This window comes from Labeo rohita, chromosome 12, assembly GCF_022985175.1.
Source record: "Labeo rohita strain BAU-BD-2019 chromosome 12, IGBB_LRoh.1.0, whole genome shotgun sequence".
NCBI lineage: Eukaryota > Metazoa > Chordata > Actinopteri > Cypriniformes > Cyprinidae > Labeo > Labeo rohita.
Genome location: NC_066880.1, coordinates 7996309 through 8016994, shown reverse-complemented (window position 1 = coordinate 8016994; position 20686 = coordinate 7996309). Strand labels below are relative to the sequence as shown.

The following is a 20686-nucleotide window of genomic DNA, read 5'->3' as shown; positions in this document are numbered from 1 at the left end:
TATAGCAAAAACAGTAAAATTTGTAAATCTGTAAAACTGTTTTCAATTTGAATATATTTTAAAATGTAATTTATTCCTGTGATTTCCAAGCTGAATTTTTAGCCTCATTACTCCAGTCACATGATCCTTCAAAAATCATTCTTATATTCTGATTTGCCACTCAGAAACATTTATTTATATTATTGTGTTGAAAACAGCTGAGTAGAATTTTTTCAGGTTTCTTTGATGAATACAAAGTTTAGACGAACAGCATTTATCTGAAATATAAATCTTTTGTAACATTATAAATGTCTTTATCATCACTTTCGATTAATTTAAAGCATCCTTGCTAAATAAAGTATTAATTTCTGTAATTTCTTTCCCAAATAAAGAAAGAAAGTAAAATGATACTTCTATAAGGACGCTAAATGTTGCTATTCTTATGTCAGTCCAGTTCTTTACAAACTGCAATATAGCGACATTCATTGCTTTCAACAAATTACAAATCTAAACTGAATAACAATTTCCAGATGATAATCCACCTTCCAATTTCTACTCCGCTGGAAAATCCATGCCAGCTATTACATTCCCAAAACACAGCAAACTGGATTTTCCAGCAGGTTAGAGTTAGTTTAGCCAAAATAAAAAGCGTTGGCATTTAATTCTCTTATACAGCTATGACACACCAAAACATTGCTGTTATGTCACCACACACACACAACACAATAATTTAGGAGATTAACTCCCGTATTAAATGCACCTGTCACTAAAACTTCAATGTGTACGCAGCCAAATATGAACAAAACAGCACAAAATAGAAAAACACTGAGGTCTGCCAACAGCATGACAACAACATGCCAACAATAATCACACCACGTATCAGATTTTGCTCGATGGGTATTTGAATACATGATTGACTGCTTGGCTTGCTCATTACGGCGGTGTTGGTCAGTGACAGTGACACGTTAGCCAGATGGCTGCTGGAAATGCAGTCGTTGGGAAAATAATGGAGAGAAATCATTCCGCTCTAACCAAATACAATTATCATACATTATCGAACACGCTGAAATGTGTTTATTGCTGCTGTGCACGTCTTGCTTTATTTGTCCCTCCAGTCTGTTTTTCCCACCAATGCAAATGAGTTTGAATAATATTTCACTGATGTCGCTTAATGAAGTGAGTGTGATAAAGAGGGTGTGTGCAAGTTACATATGAAATGATGTGATCTTCAGAGCATTCGCTCGTTCATATGTGTGTATAAGGGTGTGTTTATGAGCACAGCTGTGTTGGGGTGGATACTGCACACCAGAGTGCAATACATACACTCTTTGGCTGAAAAGTCTCAAATCGGATGATAAACACTACAATTAGCTTCTTCATTTGTCTAACTGACAACCCAGGAGAAAAAAGACACGTCTGATTACAGACAGATGCTATCTGTGTCACGGTGACTGAGACCTGCACTTCCTGGAAGGAGGTTTGTATATCTTACCTCAACCTTATCCTTAAGGACTGACATCATTCCAGCCACTCCTAAAAAACCAGGGCCGTTTATGAAATTCTTATTGCATAGTGGGATTTTTACTTTGATGAATTTGCATTATTATCTGTCAGGTGGTAAAATACTGCATCGCAGTAGTAATACTTATCGCTTTAATGAAATGCCAAAGCGTGTGAGTTCTGTAAGCTGAATCTAGAAAACCACAACCTCTTAACCTCTCACCCTTACTAATCGCACCACATTAAAGCCTGCCAGGCTTTTAATAAAGTGAGTTGTTGTGGGGAAGAGAGAGACAGAGTATCCACGGACTGTACACATCGTCTCCCAGATTCCTCAAATTCCAAGGCACATTTATGTAGGCTGGCTGAGGCGGCATTATGCAACAGGCAGATGTTGTGCTGATCGGGATGGAATAAGAGAGAGAAAGCCGGAAAAATGTTGGAGAGAAAAAAAAAAGAATTTGCTAGTGGGGTAAGAAAAATAAACTTACTTAGTGAAATATTCTATGTAAACAAGTCTTAATCTGTAAGGACGTTTGTACTGAAAAACGAGGGAATTTGCACTAGTGAAACGCACGCAAATTACAGAAATTTTGTTTCCCTTCAATGTGTTTGTTCCCACCAGCCATGTGGTCTCAGGGCAACCCACAGATTACAGTCCAGAGAGACAAAGAAAGAGAACTGTTGAAGGCAATATGGAAAGCCAAAGTTGTGTTCTATTTAAAAAAAATTTAAATTCTATTTCAGTTGCTGAATTTGAATTGAGGTAGAAAACAGGATGCAGAATTGTAATTTGAATTTGAATTCAAAGTTCGAAGGTTCATATAACTGAAACTTTTCAGTAGAAAACCAAATTTAAAAAGCCTTTTAGGCTGATTTATAACTGAAATGATGGCTGAAAATTCAGATTTGATTGTCAGAGGAACAAATTGCATTTTAAATATATATTTAGTTTTAAACTGTAATTATATTTCACAATATCACTGTTTTTACTGTATTTTTGTTAGTGCAGGGCAATGATTAATCTTGATTAATCATATCCAAAATAAACATTTTTGTTTACATAATATATGTGTATATTTATTATGTATATATAAAGACTCACACATACAGTATATGTTTTGAAAATATTTACATGTATATGTATGCATGTATATACATATTTATTGTATATACATAACATGTTTTTCTTAAATATACATGCATGTGTGTATATATATATATATATATAATAAATATACACAGCACACACACATATATTATGTACACAAAAACTTTTATTTTGGATGTGATTAATCGCAATTAAACATTTATTTAACCTTGGTGAGAATTGAGTAACCAAGTGAGACTTATTTTTAAACAAAAAAATAATAATATATTTTTTAAAATCTCACCAACCACAAACTTAGAAGCAGTGTAGATATTTTTGAGAAGTATAGAAATTTAGTTTGTATATTTTAGCATATTTATTCATTTAATTTTCAAAATTCCTCATTTCATCATTCCCATTCAAATCCAGCTTCCAGCAGGGTGTGGCCAATTCAATTAAAGTGATAGTTCACCCAAAAATGAAAATTCTGTCATTAATTACTCAACTTCATATCGTTCCAAGCCCATAAGACCTTCATTCATCTTTGGAACACAAGTTAAGATATCTATGATGAAATAAGACAAACTAACAAGGAAAAGAAGCAACTGTTGAATAAAGTCATTCTTTTTGTTTTCTTTGTGCACAAAAAGTATTCTCGTAGCTTTGTAAAATTACAGTTGAACCACTGATGTCACATGGACTGTTGTAACAATGTCCTTACTGCCTTTCTGGGCCTTGAATGTTGTAGTTACATTGCTGTCTATGCAGGGTTAGAAAGCGCTCAGATTTCATCAAAAATATCTTAATTTGTGTTCTGAAGTTGATCAAAAGTCGTACGGGTTTGGAACAACATGAGGGTTAGTAATTAATGACAGAAATGTAATTTTTGGGTGAACTATCCCTTTAAAATTCACACCCACAAACTGAAGTTTCAGTTGTTTAATCGCGAGTTTTCCACAACACTGACATTAGAGCAGGCATAGAGCAGATGGCCTGAGTTCTGAAGGTCCAGAGCAAGGCAGGGCTGTGGGAGAGTGTCCGCCCCAGGAGGGAAGAGTATAGGCAGCAGCAGGGCGTTGGTCTCTTCTGGATTTTACACTTGAGAGCTTGTGGGTTGGAAGAGGGACCGAACACATTAACAATATCCTCTGGAAAAAAAACTCAGTCCAGAGAATGTGAAACTCGTATGGGAGTTGCATAAGCGGGGTCAGAGCGGATTCAGGACTGGGAGGAAATCCTAAACAGCCTCGCGCTTTCTTAAATGCTATCACATCTGGACCAGCTCATGCAGCAATTTCCACAGATACACTGTGGCGATGACCCACCTGATCGGCCAGGTTGCTTGGCCACAGGCAGCGAGACCTCGGTGAGAGGCAGGATGTAGACGTCAGGACCGGTGTGCGATGCAGGAGATGCCGGCGTGGACATGTCCGCTGGATATTCCTCTCCCTCTGCATTCTCAAATTCCTGTGTTAGCGATGAAAAACACAGAGGTCAGAGGTTACAGTAGCATAAATGTATAATTCTCGATTTTAGTGATGAATGTGTGAATGAATTTTGCTAATATTCCCATTAAAGGGATAGTTCACCGAACAATGAAAATTCTGTCACTAATGTCGTTCCAAACATGTAAGACCTTCATTCATCTTCAAAACACAAAATAGATAATTTTGATGAAATCCAAAAGCTTGCTGACCCTGCATGGACAGCAATGTAACCACAACGGTTCAAGGGCCAGAAAATTAGTAAGGACATCGATAAAATAGTCCATGTGACATCAGTGGCTCAACCGTAATTTTATTAAGCTACGAGAATACTTTATATGTGCATAGAAAACCATCTAATGACTTAATTTAACAATTTTTGCTCTTCTCTGAATAAAGTTATTTTTGTTTTCTTTGCACACAAAACATATTTTCGTAGCTGATGAAACATGGACTATTTTATCTATGTTCTTACTAACTTTCTGGGCCATAAAATGTGTTAGTTGCGTAGGTACAGTGAGTAATTAATGACAGAATTTTCATTTTTGGATGAACTCTCCCTTTAAGTTAAGGAAACGTTACAATGTTTCTTCTTGGTTATGTGAACATTCTATGCCATGAACATTCCATTCTATCACTTCAAATCAAATTTTCTAGAAAATTCCCTGTTAGCTGGTCCTTCTAATGACTAGAGGATAATGGTCAAAAAATCTTCTTCCCAAGATTTATTAAATCAGTTATGTACAATATTCCAAGAATTTTCTTCTAAGGACATTTTCTATTATAAGAACATCATACGGATTTTTTTTTACATTATTTTTATGACAAGTAAGAACATTGTCCCTTCAAAAGGAGTTTAAAAATACTCTTTTCCTCATGTTTTGTTTTTAAAAGAGATCCCAATAGTCATATTATGTTACTAAGCTTAATTCCATTTTTGTGGGAACGATTCAAGGACCCTTTGTGTGCGTGTGTGTTTTGGGACTTTATGTACACAAAACAAGCAGATCTTTAAACTGAAAAGAGACATCAGTGACTGTTTTAACTGAGGAGTGATTATTTTAGTAAAACGAATAAAAAAAGAATATTTAAAGCTTACTGGAACAAATGGCAATTTATTAAACAGTCCATTAAACAGCATGTCACCATAATCAGATCAAATAATGAGCCATCCGTTTAATCTTGAGAGCTTTAAACTTGTATGTCTTGTTTCAGTATGCTTTTCTTCCCCACACGGATATGGTAAAACTACAAAGAGAGATGAGACAGCACTAAAAAAAGACAAGACTTGGCAGCATCTGGAAATCGGAAATGCTCCTCCAGATGCAAGCAAATTTTCTGTGAACTCGGGTGCGGAGATACAGGGTCAAAGAAATGGAAAACACTGACCTAGAGGGGTCGCACACACTTGAAAGCGCAAGCTAACAGACATATATACACACAAACACTCAAGTTCCCTTAGAGGCCCCATCATCCACATCTTCACACGGCCCACACGGATGCCATATGACCCGGCTCCTGATCTGCCCAGCGCACGGCAGCGCTACCGAACGCTGTCTTATACAGACCCAACAGGGCACGCTGTGATCCTAACTAAAGGACTGCAATCATTTGTCGCCTGAAACAACATTGCTAAGCTTAAGTCACAGGATAAACATTCCCGCCAGATGAATCGCACTGCATTTTTTATCACATCAGGCTAATAATCAGCAACATCTAGTCTGTGCTGTTATTTCCTCTGATGAAGAAACATCTGGTTTAAGCAAGTACTAGTACTGTCTTTTCCAAGAATAGGCTATCAAAACATTATTTAGTATTCAGGGATTATTTTTTAGGACAAGCCAAAACATCCACCCAAAAATAATGGATTTTGCAATAATCTTTGACAAAATATTTTTTGGAAATAGCTCATAAAAATTATCTCTTTTTAAAAAACGTGTGAATATTTTGTCACACAATATGGGGGTAAATTGTCACATTGAGAACCTATTAAACAGTCAGCAACATTGAAACAGTACAACATTTGTGACCCTGGACCACAAAACCAGGCATAAATATCACGGGTATATTTAAAGCAATAGTCAAAAATACATTGTATGGGTCAAAATGATAAATTTTTCTTTTATGCCAAAAATTATTAGGATATTACGTAGATCATGTTCCATGAAGATATTTTGTAAATTTCCTACCGTAATTATATCAAAACTTAATTTTTGATTAGTAATATGCCTTGCTAAGAACTTCATACAGACAAATTTATAGGCGATTTTCTCAATATTTAGATTTTCTTGCAACCTCAGATTCCAGATTTTCAAATAGTTGAATCTCAGCCAAATATTGTCATATCCTAACAAACAGTACATCGATGTCAAGCTTATTTGTTCAGCTTTTAGATAATGCATAAATCTCAATTTACAAAAATTTACTGGTTTTGTGGTCCAGGGTCACATTTATAAACGCACAAAAAACAGCAAAAATGTCAAAGTAATCGTTTCTGTTAGACTACAGTGATTGCTATAAAATATGTGTACAATTGTATAGAATATTGTAATATAAAATACATGATTTGCCCCAATTAAAATCCACAATGAAACAATAGAAAGTACAAAAACATGCTATGACATTGATTTTTTCCCCCAGAAGAAAATAAAGATATTTTAACTAAATATTTGAAACTGCTTCAAGAGAAAACCAGCATTTGCATAATTAGCCTCTATGATAGCTTCCCAATGTGACAACTTGCCCCAGTCTGCCTTATAAGTTGCATTCTTTGTGCAACAACATCAGGGAGCAATGCTTTCAGATTCATTCAGATTCCCATAGTGTCATATCAACTCAACCTTCATCCACTATCTAAAATACAAAGTTAAATTACATGCAAACACATTTTACTAACATATGTGACCCTGAACCACAAAACCAGTCATAAGGGGCAATTAATACTTATAAATCATCTGAAAGCTGAATAAATAAGCTTTCCATTGATGTATGGTTTGTTAGGTTATGACAATATTTGGCCAAAAATCTGGAATCTGAGGGTGTAAAAAAACTAAAATATTGAGAAAATCGCTTTTAAAGTTGTCCAAATGAAGTTTTTAGCAGTTCTTAGTTCTATATCAAGTTTTGATATATTTATGGTAGGAAAATCACAAAATATCTTAATGGAACATGATCTTTACTTAATATCCTAATGATTTTTGGCATTTTGACCCATGCAGAGTATTGTTGCCTATTGCTACAAATATACCCGTGCTACTCACAACTGGTTTTGTGGTCCAGGATCACATATAGCATACACACTACTATTCTAAATAAAACAGCTTTCTGAAGGAAGCAGTGTTCTGTAATGAAAGCAGATTTCATTAATTTCCCATCTTACCTGCCCTTAATGCACACGTGTTACATCTAACAGGTTGCGCTGAATCATTAACTCTTCCCTTCCGCCCCATGAACCTGCACCGCTGGGCTCTTCACACAGCACCTGTGAGGTGCCCACATGACCCCAGATGGATCCATCACCGGACAGATCATTAGGAAGCGACTCTTGCTGCTGCACAACCGCAGAACCCAGGTCTTGACTATACATCATGATAACTCTCAAGAAAACATACAAATAAAAAGCAAATATATCCTGCACTTGAGAAAGGAAGAAAGAGAGAGAGAATGCAGGGAGGGGCAGTTCCTGTGTTCTTCCCATGAGAGTGTGGACGACCAGTGATTAAGAATAGTGGAGACGCTTCCACAAAAATGTGAGGCTGAAAAAAAAAGTCTAACAGGGAAAGGCTTTCACATTCTGTGCTTATGACATCACTCTTTTTTCTTCATCCTTCCTTCCTCGCGCTCATTCTTTTTCACATGTGCATGACAGGCCCTTTGCTCTAGCCATCGGCACAAATGAGCATGCTCGCATGTAAGCCTGTATGCATGTGCATTTATTCATATGGAGAGGTTTGATTTTGCAAGTCTGCATATTTACCAACAGTGTTGGGAAAAGTTACTTTTAAAAGTAATCCATTACAATACTGCATTACTCCCTAAAAAGTAACTAATTATGCTACTTAGTTACTTTTTATGGAAAGTATTTTTACATTACTTTTGTGTTACTTTTTAAATCTGGGCAGGGTTTGCTTGTTTGTTTTTAATATAAAAAGCTCTACTTTTGGCAAATGTAAAAGCCCTTTCACACCAAAAGCCTCAGGCTGAAGGAAAAGTAAATTCAAGTCTGTGCTGTAGAACGCAGAAGAAGAAAGCTCAACACTCTTCAGCAATAAAAAAACAAACAACAAATGTTAGTTTATCTTAAGTAATTTAGCTTATTATTAAGGTTGAATTGGATCATCGAAGGTCAGTAGCAAAGACACTGGTTAATAAAATGGGATTAAATACATTAAGGATATTTGTGTTATTCAACATATATAATAAAGTTTTGCAGGTTTGTGTCATATTCTCCGCTGCATTTCACTGTTTTTATTCATTTTGAGCAATACTGAATCTGTTTTTTTTTGTGAGATGAATTAATGCATGTTCACATGTATTCTACAACTAAAGTAACATCTTACTCCAGATTTCTCTCAGCCAAAATAAAAAACACAATTTGTTGAGTCAGCTTAAAATAATTTGTTACCCTGCTGCCTTAAAATTTTAAGTTCAGTCAACTAAAATAAGTTTAGTCAACTTGAAATGTTAAGTTGTACTAAGTAACAACTTAGATATTTGTGTTTGCTAAACTTAACAGATGGGTAAGTAACCCAGCTGCCTTAAAATTTTAAGTTGATTCAAATCAAATATCTAAGTTGTCACTTAGTATAATTTAATATTTCAAGTTGAATAAATTGTTGTTTACAGTGTGGGGACAGGAGAGCTTTTAAATCAATACATGGGAAATAAAAAAGTAACTGGCGTTACTTATTTGAAAAAGTAACTCAGATATTCTCTTGTAAATTAAAAAAGTAATGCATAACTTTACTAGTTATTTGAAAAAGTAATCTGATAACGTAACTCACGTTACTTGTAATGCGAAGGTTACTTTTAAAAGCAATGCATTACAATATTGTGTTACTTCCTTAAAAAGTGACTAACTGCATGACTTTGTTACTTTTTATGGAAAGTAAGGGCTGGGATTGCTTGTTTAATATAAAAAGTTCTATTTTTGGGAAATGTAAAAGCCCTTGCACACCAAAAAAGTGAAATGAATAAGCCTCAGGCTGAAGGAAATGTAAATTCACAGCTGTAATGTAGAGGGTTTTTAGTTGAGTTGCCATTCTGTATTGCATGAAGAAATAGTATGCAGGAGAAGAAAGTTCAAAACTCTTTAGCATTTTTTTTTTTTTTTTTTTTTTTTTTATTGGTATGATTGAATTGGTTCATCGAAGGTAAGCATCAAAGACAATGGTTCATAAAATGGGATTAAATACATGAAGGACATCTGTGTTGTTTAACATTTAATTATTGCAGGTTTGCTTTGTATTCCGAGTTTGCATTTCACTGTTCTTATTAATTTTGAGGAAAACAAAATCTGTTTCTGTTTCTGATATGAATATACACGTTCAAATTCAGTCTAGAACTACACAACCATCATGTTTACACAGCGCACACAATGCCTCTGCAATTTCTGTCTCTCTCAACATGGGGACAGGAGAGCTGTCAAGTCAATAAATGGGAAAACAAAATAACTGGCGTTACTTACTTGATAAAGTAGGTCATTATTGTAAATTAAAAAGTAATGGGTTACTAAAAAATCTGATTATGTAACTTACTTGTAATGCGATACCCCCAACACTTTACCAAACCAAAATACTGTTACAATGTTTCAAATGTTTAAGGTCTTTTTTTAAGAAATTACTTTTTCAATTCAGCAAGGAGACATTAAATTAATGAAAACTGACAGTTTATACATTTACAATGTTGCAAAACATTTCCATTTCAAATAAATACTGTTCTTTTGAAAATTTCTATTCATCAGAGAATTATTAAGAAAACAATTTCCACAAAAATATTAAGCAGCACAACTGCAATATTGATAATAATGTTTCTTGAGCACCAAATCAGCATATTAGAATGATTTCTGAAGACTATGGAAGCCCGTTTCCGACACTGCAAGATATAAACTCGCAATTCTGACTTTTTTCTCAGAATTGTGTGATATAAACACAATTGCAAGTTATAAAGTCAAAATTGTGAGACTAAAACTCAGATTCTGAGAAATAAAGTTGCAATTCTGAGAAATAAAGTCAGAATTGCGAGATATAAACTCGCAAAAAAGTCTGAATTGTGAGTTTATATCTCGCAATTCTGACTTTATTTCTCAGAATTTGAGTTTTAGCCTCACAAATTTGACTTTATAACTTGCAATTGTGTTTATATCTCACAATTCTGAGGAAAAAAGTCAGAAGTCAGAATTGTGAGATATAAATTCGGAATTCTGACTTTATAACACTCAATAACACATATAATTTTTTCCCCTCAGATTTGGAATTACTAGGAATTGCAAGTGTAATCACAATTCTGACAATTCAGATTTTTTTTTACATTTTTTTTTACCTTTTTTTTTTTTTTTTGTAATTTTTTACATTTTTTATTTAGTGGTGAAAATGGCTTCCGTAGAAAACTGGAGTAATGGCTGCTGAAAAATTAGCTTTCCATCACAGAAATTAATTACATATCAAAAAACAAAACAGTTATTTTAACTTTATTAATAATATTTACTAATAATATTTCATAATACTACAGTTTTTACTATTTTTTCCCCATCAAGCTAATGATAACCAACCTAAATCTGCAGGTTTATACACAGGGTCTAAAAATGTTGACTTGTTGCAGTTTCTGATGAAGTTAGCAAAGTAACACTAATTTATTCACCAGCACTTGATGAGTGTTCATTATTGACTGTGCATATACAGCACTCAACATATTAGCATAAAACACACTGTATTACAGTTGCACCTCAAACTAACAAACAGTTTTTTTCTCAGCGCTCACGGGTTGTGTAAGTGCATGTGAGGTTTTGAGAATGCTAAAAGGGATGAATGAATCAATTACCCTCAGGCTTGTCAGACTCCCAACTTGTATACAAGAACGCAAGAGTGTTAAATAGATAGAGAAACGTGTCAGATAATAGACACAGAGAGAGACGGAGAGAAAAGGAAGAGTCTCTTTTCAGCAGCTGATGTTTAAGCACTGAGCTGTAGTTCCACTGAGGGATTGTAATTACAAATATTTGGCCTTTACTGGAGACCAGGTGCTTAGAAGCATGAAAGAGCCATCCTCCGCTCTCTCTCTCTCACACACACACTCACACGGGTCTCATTTCTCCTGTGCCTTGACCCACTTTAAAGTTGCTGCTGAAAAATGCACAGTGCGCTCCGAGATCTATAGCCATATGCCGTTTGAAGGCCTCCGCCGTTCACTACAAAAACACATCTATGAGGAAGCGATTGTGTCCCTGAGCTCTGTCTGCCTCGGTTCCTTTAACCTTATGAGACAGGACTAAGTGGTTTGCACTGAAGAAATTGCTTTTCTCCGAAACTCTGGGACTCTGTAACCTCAAAAGGGCAAGAGGACGTGCGACTGAACAGAATGCATGTGTGCATTTGTTGTGCTACTTTTCAAGTAGTTGATCAAAGCATTCCTACAGATCTGAAACAGACTCAGAAGTGATTCATGAATGATGCTTTTCAGACTTTTCAGTTTCATTCATAACTGCAGGACGGCAACAGGCCAAGAAGTTGCAATAGAGAGAGATAACAAGCTAACAAGTCAAATGGCGATTCAATCTGAATAGATATGGAATTTATATCAGCGTATTTACACTTAATTCTGACTGGCTGGTTGTTGTTTTTTAATAATGAATGCTAAATAGTTTAATTGATTCCTATAGCTATATATGCTCTTTCTCCTTACATAATAATTCCAACTCATCAATACTTCATCCCTATTTATTTGCTCATTTGGTATAGAAAATAAATCTTTGTTTCTGTCAAAACGTGCATTTTTAATGCACATTATGCTTTGCATACTCATAGACGCTAATGTGAAAAAGTCAGAACATTTTCATTTACATTAAAATCTTATTCCTAATGAATATTATTTGTTTTCCAGTAAAAACATTAGACATTAGAAATAAACATGCATTAGGTATTACGAAAAATGCATCTTCTATGTAAGTATATTGTCTTTATTGCCTTGTCACTGTACAATAAATAAACTAAATATATCCTGAAATATACATATGAAGAGTTTATTTGCAAAAAACACATAACTCATATAAACAATTTTCAAAAATCATGTTTTTTCATCATTCATTCCAATTAATCTCAATCAGACTGCAGTTAGGTTATTTTTATAACTACAAAAGTAAAAAAAATTACTACAAAACTACAAAAATACAACTAACTAACACAATAAAACACAATAAAAACATGATAACATAATAAAAAACATGATTTTTGAAAATGTACAAAAACTCAGTTATCTCAACTCTTAATTAGTTTATATATATATATATATATTTTTTTTTTTAAATAATCACAATTCTTTCATAAGAAATAAAAAACAAAGGAAGACATAAAAATGAAAAAAGCATATATTACTCAAAACAAAACAAGATTCTACATTAAAACAAAAAAGTCTCTGACTGGAAAACAAGACAAAGATACTATGAAGATTTATTTCATACTTATTTCATGGGCCTGACACCAATATGGTATATTTTATTATGTGTACTTTAAAGGGGACTGAATGATGCTGAGTTGTCTCAAAGTCTGTGCCCTGTAAACCATGGCAGTCTGATGGAATTTAAGAGCCACTACTTTTAAAAGTGATTAAAATCTCAGGGTCTCACCTTAAAACCAATGTCACCTCGTTTACAGCACAGGCAAGCCAGCATGAGGAATATGAAGGTAAAGAGTCCAGAGAAAGACACACCCACCACAGCCACAGAGGACGACCAGGACAGTTCACTCAGTGGAGCGCCATCTGCAGGACAAAAACAATACAACATCAACTAAACAACTGCTATCACAATACAGGATGAGGGAGCATAAATACACATATTAAGCACTAGTATTCTTTGTTCTCATTACTAGAAAAATAATACAACAGTGGTCTTTTACCAATCACACGAATGTAGTAAAATGTAAGAAGGTTGTTGACAAACGGGCATAGGCATGATTGTTCTTTTCAACATCATCAATATTATCAAGATTTTAGGTTAAAATGCATATTTTGGTGCAAGTTTGTTCTTTTAGATGCTGCTACTGGTCACCAATCATCACTCTTAAAAGAGAAGTTCACTTTCAGAACAAAAAGTTACAGATAATTTACTCAGCCCTTGTCATACAAGATGTTTATGTGTTTAAAGCTGCATTTAAACTGCATTTTGGAAATTCAAACTTGAGGGCACCATTGAAGTCTACTATATAAAACTATTTAAGAAACATAATTTCTTATCGACTGAAGAAAGAAAGACATGAACATCTTGGATGATAAGGCAGTGAGTACAGTATCTGTAAATTTTTGTTGTGGAAGTGAACTTCTCCTTTAATCACCTTTTCAGTTGATTTGAAATGTTAATTTGAAATGAAAGGATTAGTTCGCTTCCAGAATAAAAATTCCTGATAATTTACTCACGCCCATGTCATCCAAGATGTTCATGTCTTTTTATTCTTCAGTCGAAAAGAAATTAAGGTTGTTGAGGAAAACATTCCAGGATTTTTCTCCATATAGTGGACTTCAGTGGGAACCAACAGCTGAAGGTTCAAATTGCAGTTTCAATGCAGCTTTAAAGTGCTCTACATGATCCCAGGTGAGGAATAAGTGTCTTATCTAGCGAAATGATTGGTAAATAAAAAAGCTTATATATATATATATATATATTCTTTTATATTAACATATATTAACCACAAATGCTCATGTTGCACTAGCCGGACTTGACGCATTATGTAGGCATGTTGGAAAGGTCACACAGTTAGCCGGAAGTAACAACCCAGTGTTTACACTATTGAAAAATCCAGCATATGCTGCTGAGGTATGTTTTGAAACATGGCTGCTGGTTTAAGCTGGTCATGTGCTGGTCCTAAATTGGTCCTGTGCAGGAGCTAGTTGCTTAGGACCAGCTTAAACCAGCTCAAACCAGCAGCCATGCTTCAAAACATACCTAACCAGCACGTGCTGGATTTTTCAACAGGATACAAAGCGAACCTGCAAAGAATGCCAAACACCCTTTATAAAAAAGGTAAAACAACGATGTTTGAAGTTGAAGACGAAAATGATATGGTATTTTTTGCCCTACCCTACCTTTTTGAACCGAGGTACGAAGAACTGACCATGCCTGACCTTTCCTACATGATTATGTAATGCGTGAAGACGTGCATGGGCAACGGAGAACTAGTGCAACATGAGCATTTGTGGTTAAAAAGTACATAAACTTGAATTGTTTTCAGAAAATGACCAATCGTTTTGCTAGATAAGACCCTTATTCCTTGGCTGGGATCGTGTAGAGCCATTTGAGGCTGCAGTGAAACTGCAATTTGGACCTTCAACCCGCTGGCTCCCATTGAAATCCACTATATGGAGAAAAATCCTGGAATGTTTTCCTTAAAAACCTTACTTTCTTTTCCACTGCAGAAAGAAAGATTTGAACATCTTGGATGACATGGGGGTGAGTAAATTATCAGGAAATTTTTATTCTGGAAGTGAACTAATCCTTTAACTGATGTCATTAGGCCATGTGTTGTGTACCCATATGATAAACGACTGTGGCGCAACAAACTTTTGGCCTCACAAACTGAATATATTTGGAGTAAGCAAAAATGCTGCAGAAAAGAGGGCCAACATGGATTGAATGAAGATACTGTAACACCCTGCTGTTTTCTCTCACTTTTTAAACTGTCAGATCTAATATTGCGATACACAGGCCAGTGGTGGATATATTATTAAAGAAGTGCCAGGGCAAACACATACAGTAATAAAGAGCATAATTACCAATAGCACAAGGAACATGTAATCTAATTCATCATCTAACACAATAAAATAACAAGACCAAGACTGATTGTCATTGTCAGGGAGGTCGTATTTACAAGCTTTATTTATTTATTAGACTTGCAGGGTCTTATTTTCACTCCAAATTCAGCTCCAGTAGTTGCCGTGGAAACTAGAATGGATGGAAGGAGTGTAATATCTGCAGTTGGCTGCAAAATGCTCTGTGTTTCAGCACATCCCCTCAATCCATGCCTCCATCCTCACCTTTCAGCCCACTCATCTAATCTATCTTTCTATCGATCTATCTAAAATAAGGCAAAAAGCAGACCATGAAGATATGGATGAAGATTTGGTTTGTGTGAACTTGGCACGTTTTATAAGCAATATGTTGTGTGGTCTTATGAAATGCATTCATCTATATTTCATTCCTTCTGGTGCCGGGAGGTTTTCTGGGTGCTGAACCGCTCACTGCAGCTGCATTACAATCAGACGTAAATCATTCAGTTCAAACCAGCAGAGAGACACCAGAAGCGCAGCCAAACCACTACAATAGAGATACTGCTTTAATGAATAGCAGTTGGGTTACTTCTGCTGTGCTTGGTAAAGCAGGTAATCAGTAATGTATTTAAGAGAGGTCTAGTCTCGCTCTGAGCGTAAGCATATCCGGTTATTTTGAAGGACGAGTCGCAACGATCTGTATGAACGCTGAAATTAGTATTCATGAATGAGATCGCATGCAGTGATGAGGCACAGAGGGGAAGTGACAAAGACCCTTTCAAGCATCCTTCATTAGAAAAGGTTGATTGGAAGAAAAATACAGTGATTTTTCTGCTCCAGGGTGAGAGAGAAAATCACACACACTAATTCACACACTTTAAAGAACATCTCAAATAATAAGGACCACATTATATCTCCTCTAATTTGTTGGATGTTTCAACTGTAAGGATGGGGTTTTTTTAAGTATAGCCAAACCTTTACATTTAACCACATTCTGTTCAGGGTGTGATCAATCTTATTGAGTCCTGTCTTAATTAAGACATTGAGAGGGCCCGAGAGCCTTCCACTCTTAATGAGAACAGATAGTACTAAAGGCAGGGCACAAAGACACTTTAAACCTAAAGAATTTAGACCCATACATGTTTACATCTCTTTTTATTACTTGAATTTATTAAGATCTTCAATTAATTTGTACTAATAAACTTTTTAATAAACTCCTTTAGTTATTAGCAGTGGAGCTGCAGCAACAAAACACTAACAGAAGGTTAAAATGTACAATGTACTGTAAAACAGTCCACTTTAACTTACCAAAATAATTGGATTCTGAAAGGGACAGTTCCCCCAAAAATGAAAATTACCCTATGATTTAATCACCCTTAAGCCGTCCTAGGTATATATGACTTTCTTCTTTTCAATTTTAATATATTAAAAAGTAATTCCTGTGATGGCATGTGCTTTCTTATTATTATCAATGTTAAAAACAGTTGTGCTACCTAAAAAAAGTTTTCTTTAAAAAGTGCTCTTAAAGGGATAGTTCACCAAAAAATGAAAATTACCCTATGATTTAATCACCCTTAAGCCATCCTAAGTGTATATGACTTTCTTCTTTCAGACGAATACAATCAGAGTTATATATAAAAAAATGTCCTGGCTATTTCAAGCTTTATAATGCCAGTGAATGGGTGTTGAGATTTTGAAGTACAATAAAGTGCATCCATCCATCATAAAAAGTACTCCAGATAGCTCTGGAGGGTTAATAAAGGCCTTCTGAAGTTAATTGATGTGTTTGTGTAATAAAAATATCCATTTTTAAAACTTTATGAACTGTAATCTCTAGCTTTCGCTAGAGATAAGTGTTGTACACATTCTAGCAGATGACGTAGGACGTAGGCGAATGAAGAAGCGCAGAGGAGAGAACAAAACAAAATACAGGTCACGAATTAGAAGTACAAAACGAGAATTTGTAAAGAAAAATGTTGGAGAATTTCAAAATAAGCCAAGATAAGACTTGTTTTCTTGTTTTCGTGAGACTAGCATATTCTCACCAGAGCTTACGCTATGCCTGCGTCCTATGTTGGCAGTTGGCTAAAGCTAGACTACGGTTTCTACAATTTTAAATATAGATTTTTTACACAAATGCATTAAATTGCTTCAGAAGGCCTTTATTAATCCCCCCGGAGCCGCGTGGAGTACTTTTTATGATGGATTGATGCAGTTTTTGGGCTTCCAAATCTCAATAGCCATTCACTCCCATTATAAACCTTGGAACAGCAAGGCCTTTTTTAATATAACTCTAATTGTACTTGTCTGAAAGAAGAAAGTCATATTCACCTAGGTTGGCTTGAGGGTCAGTAAATCATAAGGTAATTTTCATTTTTTGGTGAACTATCCCTTTAAGAGCCATTTTTTAAGAAAAAAATTTTAGGTAGCACAACTGTTTTTAATATTGATAATAATAAGAAATCACATGCCATCACAGGAATTACTTTTTAATACATTAAAATACAAAACAGTTATTTTTAATCGCAATAGTATTTCACAATGTTTCTGTTCTACAATTCTCTGTACATTCTCTAATTAAACTTCAATTTAATATTTAATAAATCCGGTTTCAGTGCTAATAGTATAATCTAAAGACCTTTGCTGTACAATCTGCTCAAGTGAGACATTACAACGATTAGAAGTGTGAACTACATGCACATCTGTCACTATTCGTTTTCAGAATGCAGCGTTTACATTAACAGTCTCACATTAGTCATGCAATGCTATTCTATTTCTGAGATGACCATGTAGTTATCATCATTTTCACACATTCTCTGAAACACGTTGTCTGAATCCTGTGAGCTCAAATTCCAGACTGCTTTCAAAGTGTGATTGCTGCGGTGACTCATTGCAATTTCGTCGAGCCATTACAAGGCTTTCACATTCAGGTGCTTTCAAAATGTGTTGTCTTTGAGGTTTGATTTGGCCCAATCAAACTCTCAATTTGCAATCAAACTTTAGTCTAAAGTGCTTTCTGGAGCTTTAGACAGAACTCATGTCTTAAAAGTGTTTTATAGCTCACAATGAACCCAGAGAGAAAAATCTAAACAGAAACAAATGAGCCATAATCATCAGATTTAAAGCACCATAGGGCTGTAGAGCCTATTTTTCAAAATAATAAGCATTTCTCAGGAGACAATACATCATAAATTTCAGAATAATTGAGCCAAGTTCCATAGAAATACAGACGTTTTTATATTTTACATGCCTGCATAGACTCAAACTGTTACTAGATATAGTTCTGAAAAGTTGTTTGAAAGCTGTATCTATTTAAAGCTTGAGTCTAAACAGGCATGTAAAATGTGGTAAAAAAAAAAATGTTTGGCCTTCTCTAAGAAGATTTTATAAAGTCTGTCTGTCTGTTCTTTTAAAGGTGACATATCATGAAAATCTGACTTTTCTTGGGTTAAAGTGCTATTATCAGGTCCCCAGTGCATCTACCAACCCAAAAAAACATGTAAAAGAACAACAGTAACTTTGTTTTGGTAAGCCTTTCTCTGCAAGCATGTGAAATAACAAGCTGCTCAGATTTCGCTCAATCCAAAAACATAGAAAGGGGATGTTATTATAATATTACCACCCCTTAATCTGCACGTTTCCACCCAAGGCACCAATATTTAGTCATCGCAAGCGATGACGGTGTAGCAGTTTTAATGCCATTGTGAAAGTTTGCAAAGCATGCTAACTATTCTGTTGTTGGCTGCACTTGTGAGTGCAGAACACTAAAGTCCCAGCCTTAGAGGAGACAATAAAGCAATGGATTTATTGATTTATTTACTGTATATTACACTGCTGCCACACAGATCTAATATAAACATGCGATTTCTTTTCCAGCTGTTTACCTTCACAGACATATCTTACTGCTTTTGTAGTCCTGTGTTTTTAACATAAACTTGTGTGTATTTGACAGTTTAAGCACAAAAAGACATGAAAGAGAACTTAGTTTAGTACTCACATGCTGTGTGACAGCCGCTTGCTGTGTGTGTTCTTGTGATGTGTGCACTAAGAAAACCCTTTATCAGAAGTTTAAACTGATATGGCTTTAAAACACATGATTTCAGCACAATAAATGTGATAATCAAAACCAGACAGATTTGTTTTAGCAGAATATCTGAGGTACGAGCTATAAAGGCACAGCTCTATTCTGGAAAAGGGGGTGGGGAGCAGCAGCTCATTTGCATTTAAAGAGACATGCATGAAAACAGCGTGTTTCTGCTTCCTTTCAAAATAGGCATTTTCAAAATGATATAATAAATCATCTGTGGTGTATTTTGAGCTGAAATGTCACAGACACATTCTGGAGACACTTGAGACTTAAATTACATATTGTAAAAAATTAAACTTTCTATTCATCAAAGAATCCTGATTTCTGAAGGATCATGTGACACTGAAGACTAGAGTAATGGCTGCTGAGAATAAATATATTTTAAAATATATTAAAAGTGTTCCAGGCTGTCTCCCCCAGCACAGCTATTTTTCTGTCATCCCAACCCAATGCAATTTAAATTCAAACTCACAAACTGAAAAGAAGCTATTTCTTACATTTTACACAGTTCTGTATCCCAGCACCCCATGCCTGAGCACCTACAAAACAAGATAAGACTCAGCAACTACAGTGGAGTGTTTTTAGAAAATACGAGCAGGAATACAGAGAGTGGCAGAAAGATATGACTGATATTCTCCAGGCATTTTATTTCAAGAATAACAGGGTAAAGGAATGTGAAAAAGATTATAAAAAAGTAGCGGGAGCAGAACAATGATTTAAGAGAGAACAGATGTTCTTGTTTACTTTTTTAAACTAAAAAAGAATCTCACTGCAGTTTGCTCTTTCCTCTCTCTCTCTCTCTCTCTCTCTCTCTCTCTCTCCAGAGCAGCTCAGGGGTTGGTACCCATTTTCAGTGAGCGCAGGCAGAGAGCAGGAGCAGCTCTAATGACTAAATGATGAGGGATGGGTGGGGGTGAACCAGAGCAGAGCCACGAGAGCTGGAGAAAACGTGTACTCTGTTCCCGGTGGGAAGCCACTTGAGCTCGACAAAAGAGCCCAAGCTGAACCGTTCATTTACAGCAGTCAAAAACAAGCAGCATTTATTAACATAATCCAAGCCCAACCTGTTAACCAATCATAAGACGGGATAATGGAGCCCCTTGTTTCTATGGAGATGACTGACAGGTGATTTAAACGGCACAGGCTGGTGCTTACACAGGTCACACGCTTTCACTTATACAGGAACTAAACTGCCTGAACAGCATTAATGGGCCTCTAGTCATGTCAGCACACACATTTACATACACAGATTTTTATCTGATTGACAGGTCTGTTTACCAAAACCAGACAGCGTGAACTGACATAAACTAAAGCACTTCTAATGACTCTACATGAAATAAGGAGGCAAAGCTTTAACCTGATCTCAAGGGAAAATGTCACTATTTACAGAGGCTGTGATTTCGTATAAATTCATATGTTGTGAAATATGATTTTTAGAAAAAAAGCAAGCATAAGCCCTACCACCACCAGCCCTAAACATAACCAAGGTGTAAGCAAATAGTATGAAACATGCGATTGAGTATGAAATCACATGATTTCAGCCAAAAATTTGATAAAAGATAAAATAGTTTA

General features: G+C 35.3%; 1 protein-coding gene across 3 annotated transcripts in view; it reads right to left on the bottom strand.

The window, feature by feature from the left end:
- The window catches only part of aatkb (apoptosis-associated tyrosine kinase b), a 62075-nt gene that overhangs the window by 14243 nt on the left and 27146 nt on the right, over positions 1-20686 (bottom strand). For 2 of the 3 annotated variants that reach the window (XM_051124141.1, XM_051124142.1), the window contains exons 2-3: positions 12893-13026; positions 3895-4036 (exon numbers count right to left, since the gene is read on the bottom strand). In XM_051124141.1, the coding sequence (XP_050980098.1) occupies positions 3895-4036; positions 12893-13026 (276 nt within the window). Of the gene's footprint in view, positions 1-3894; positions 4037-7432; positions 7778-12892; positions 13027-20686 lie in introns of those variants that run through there. The other variant, XM_051124143.1, reaches the window with a different exon arrangement.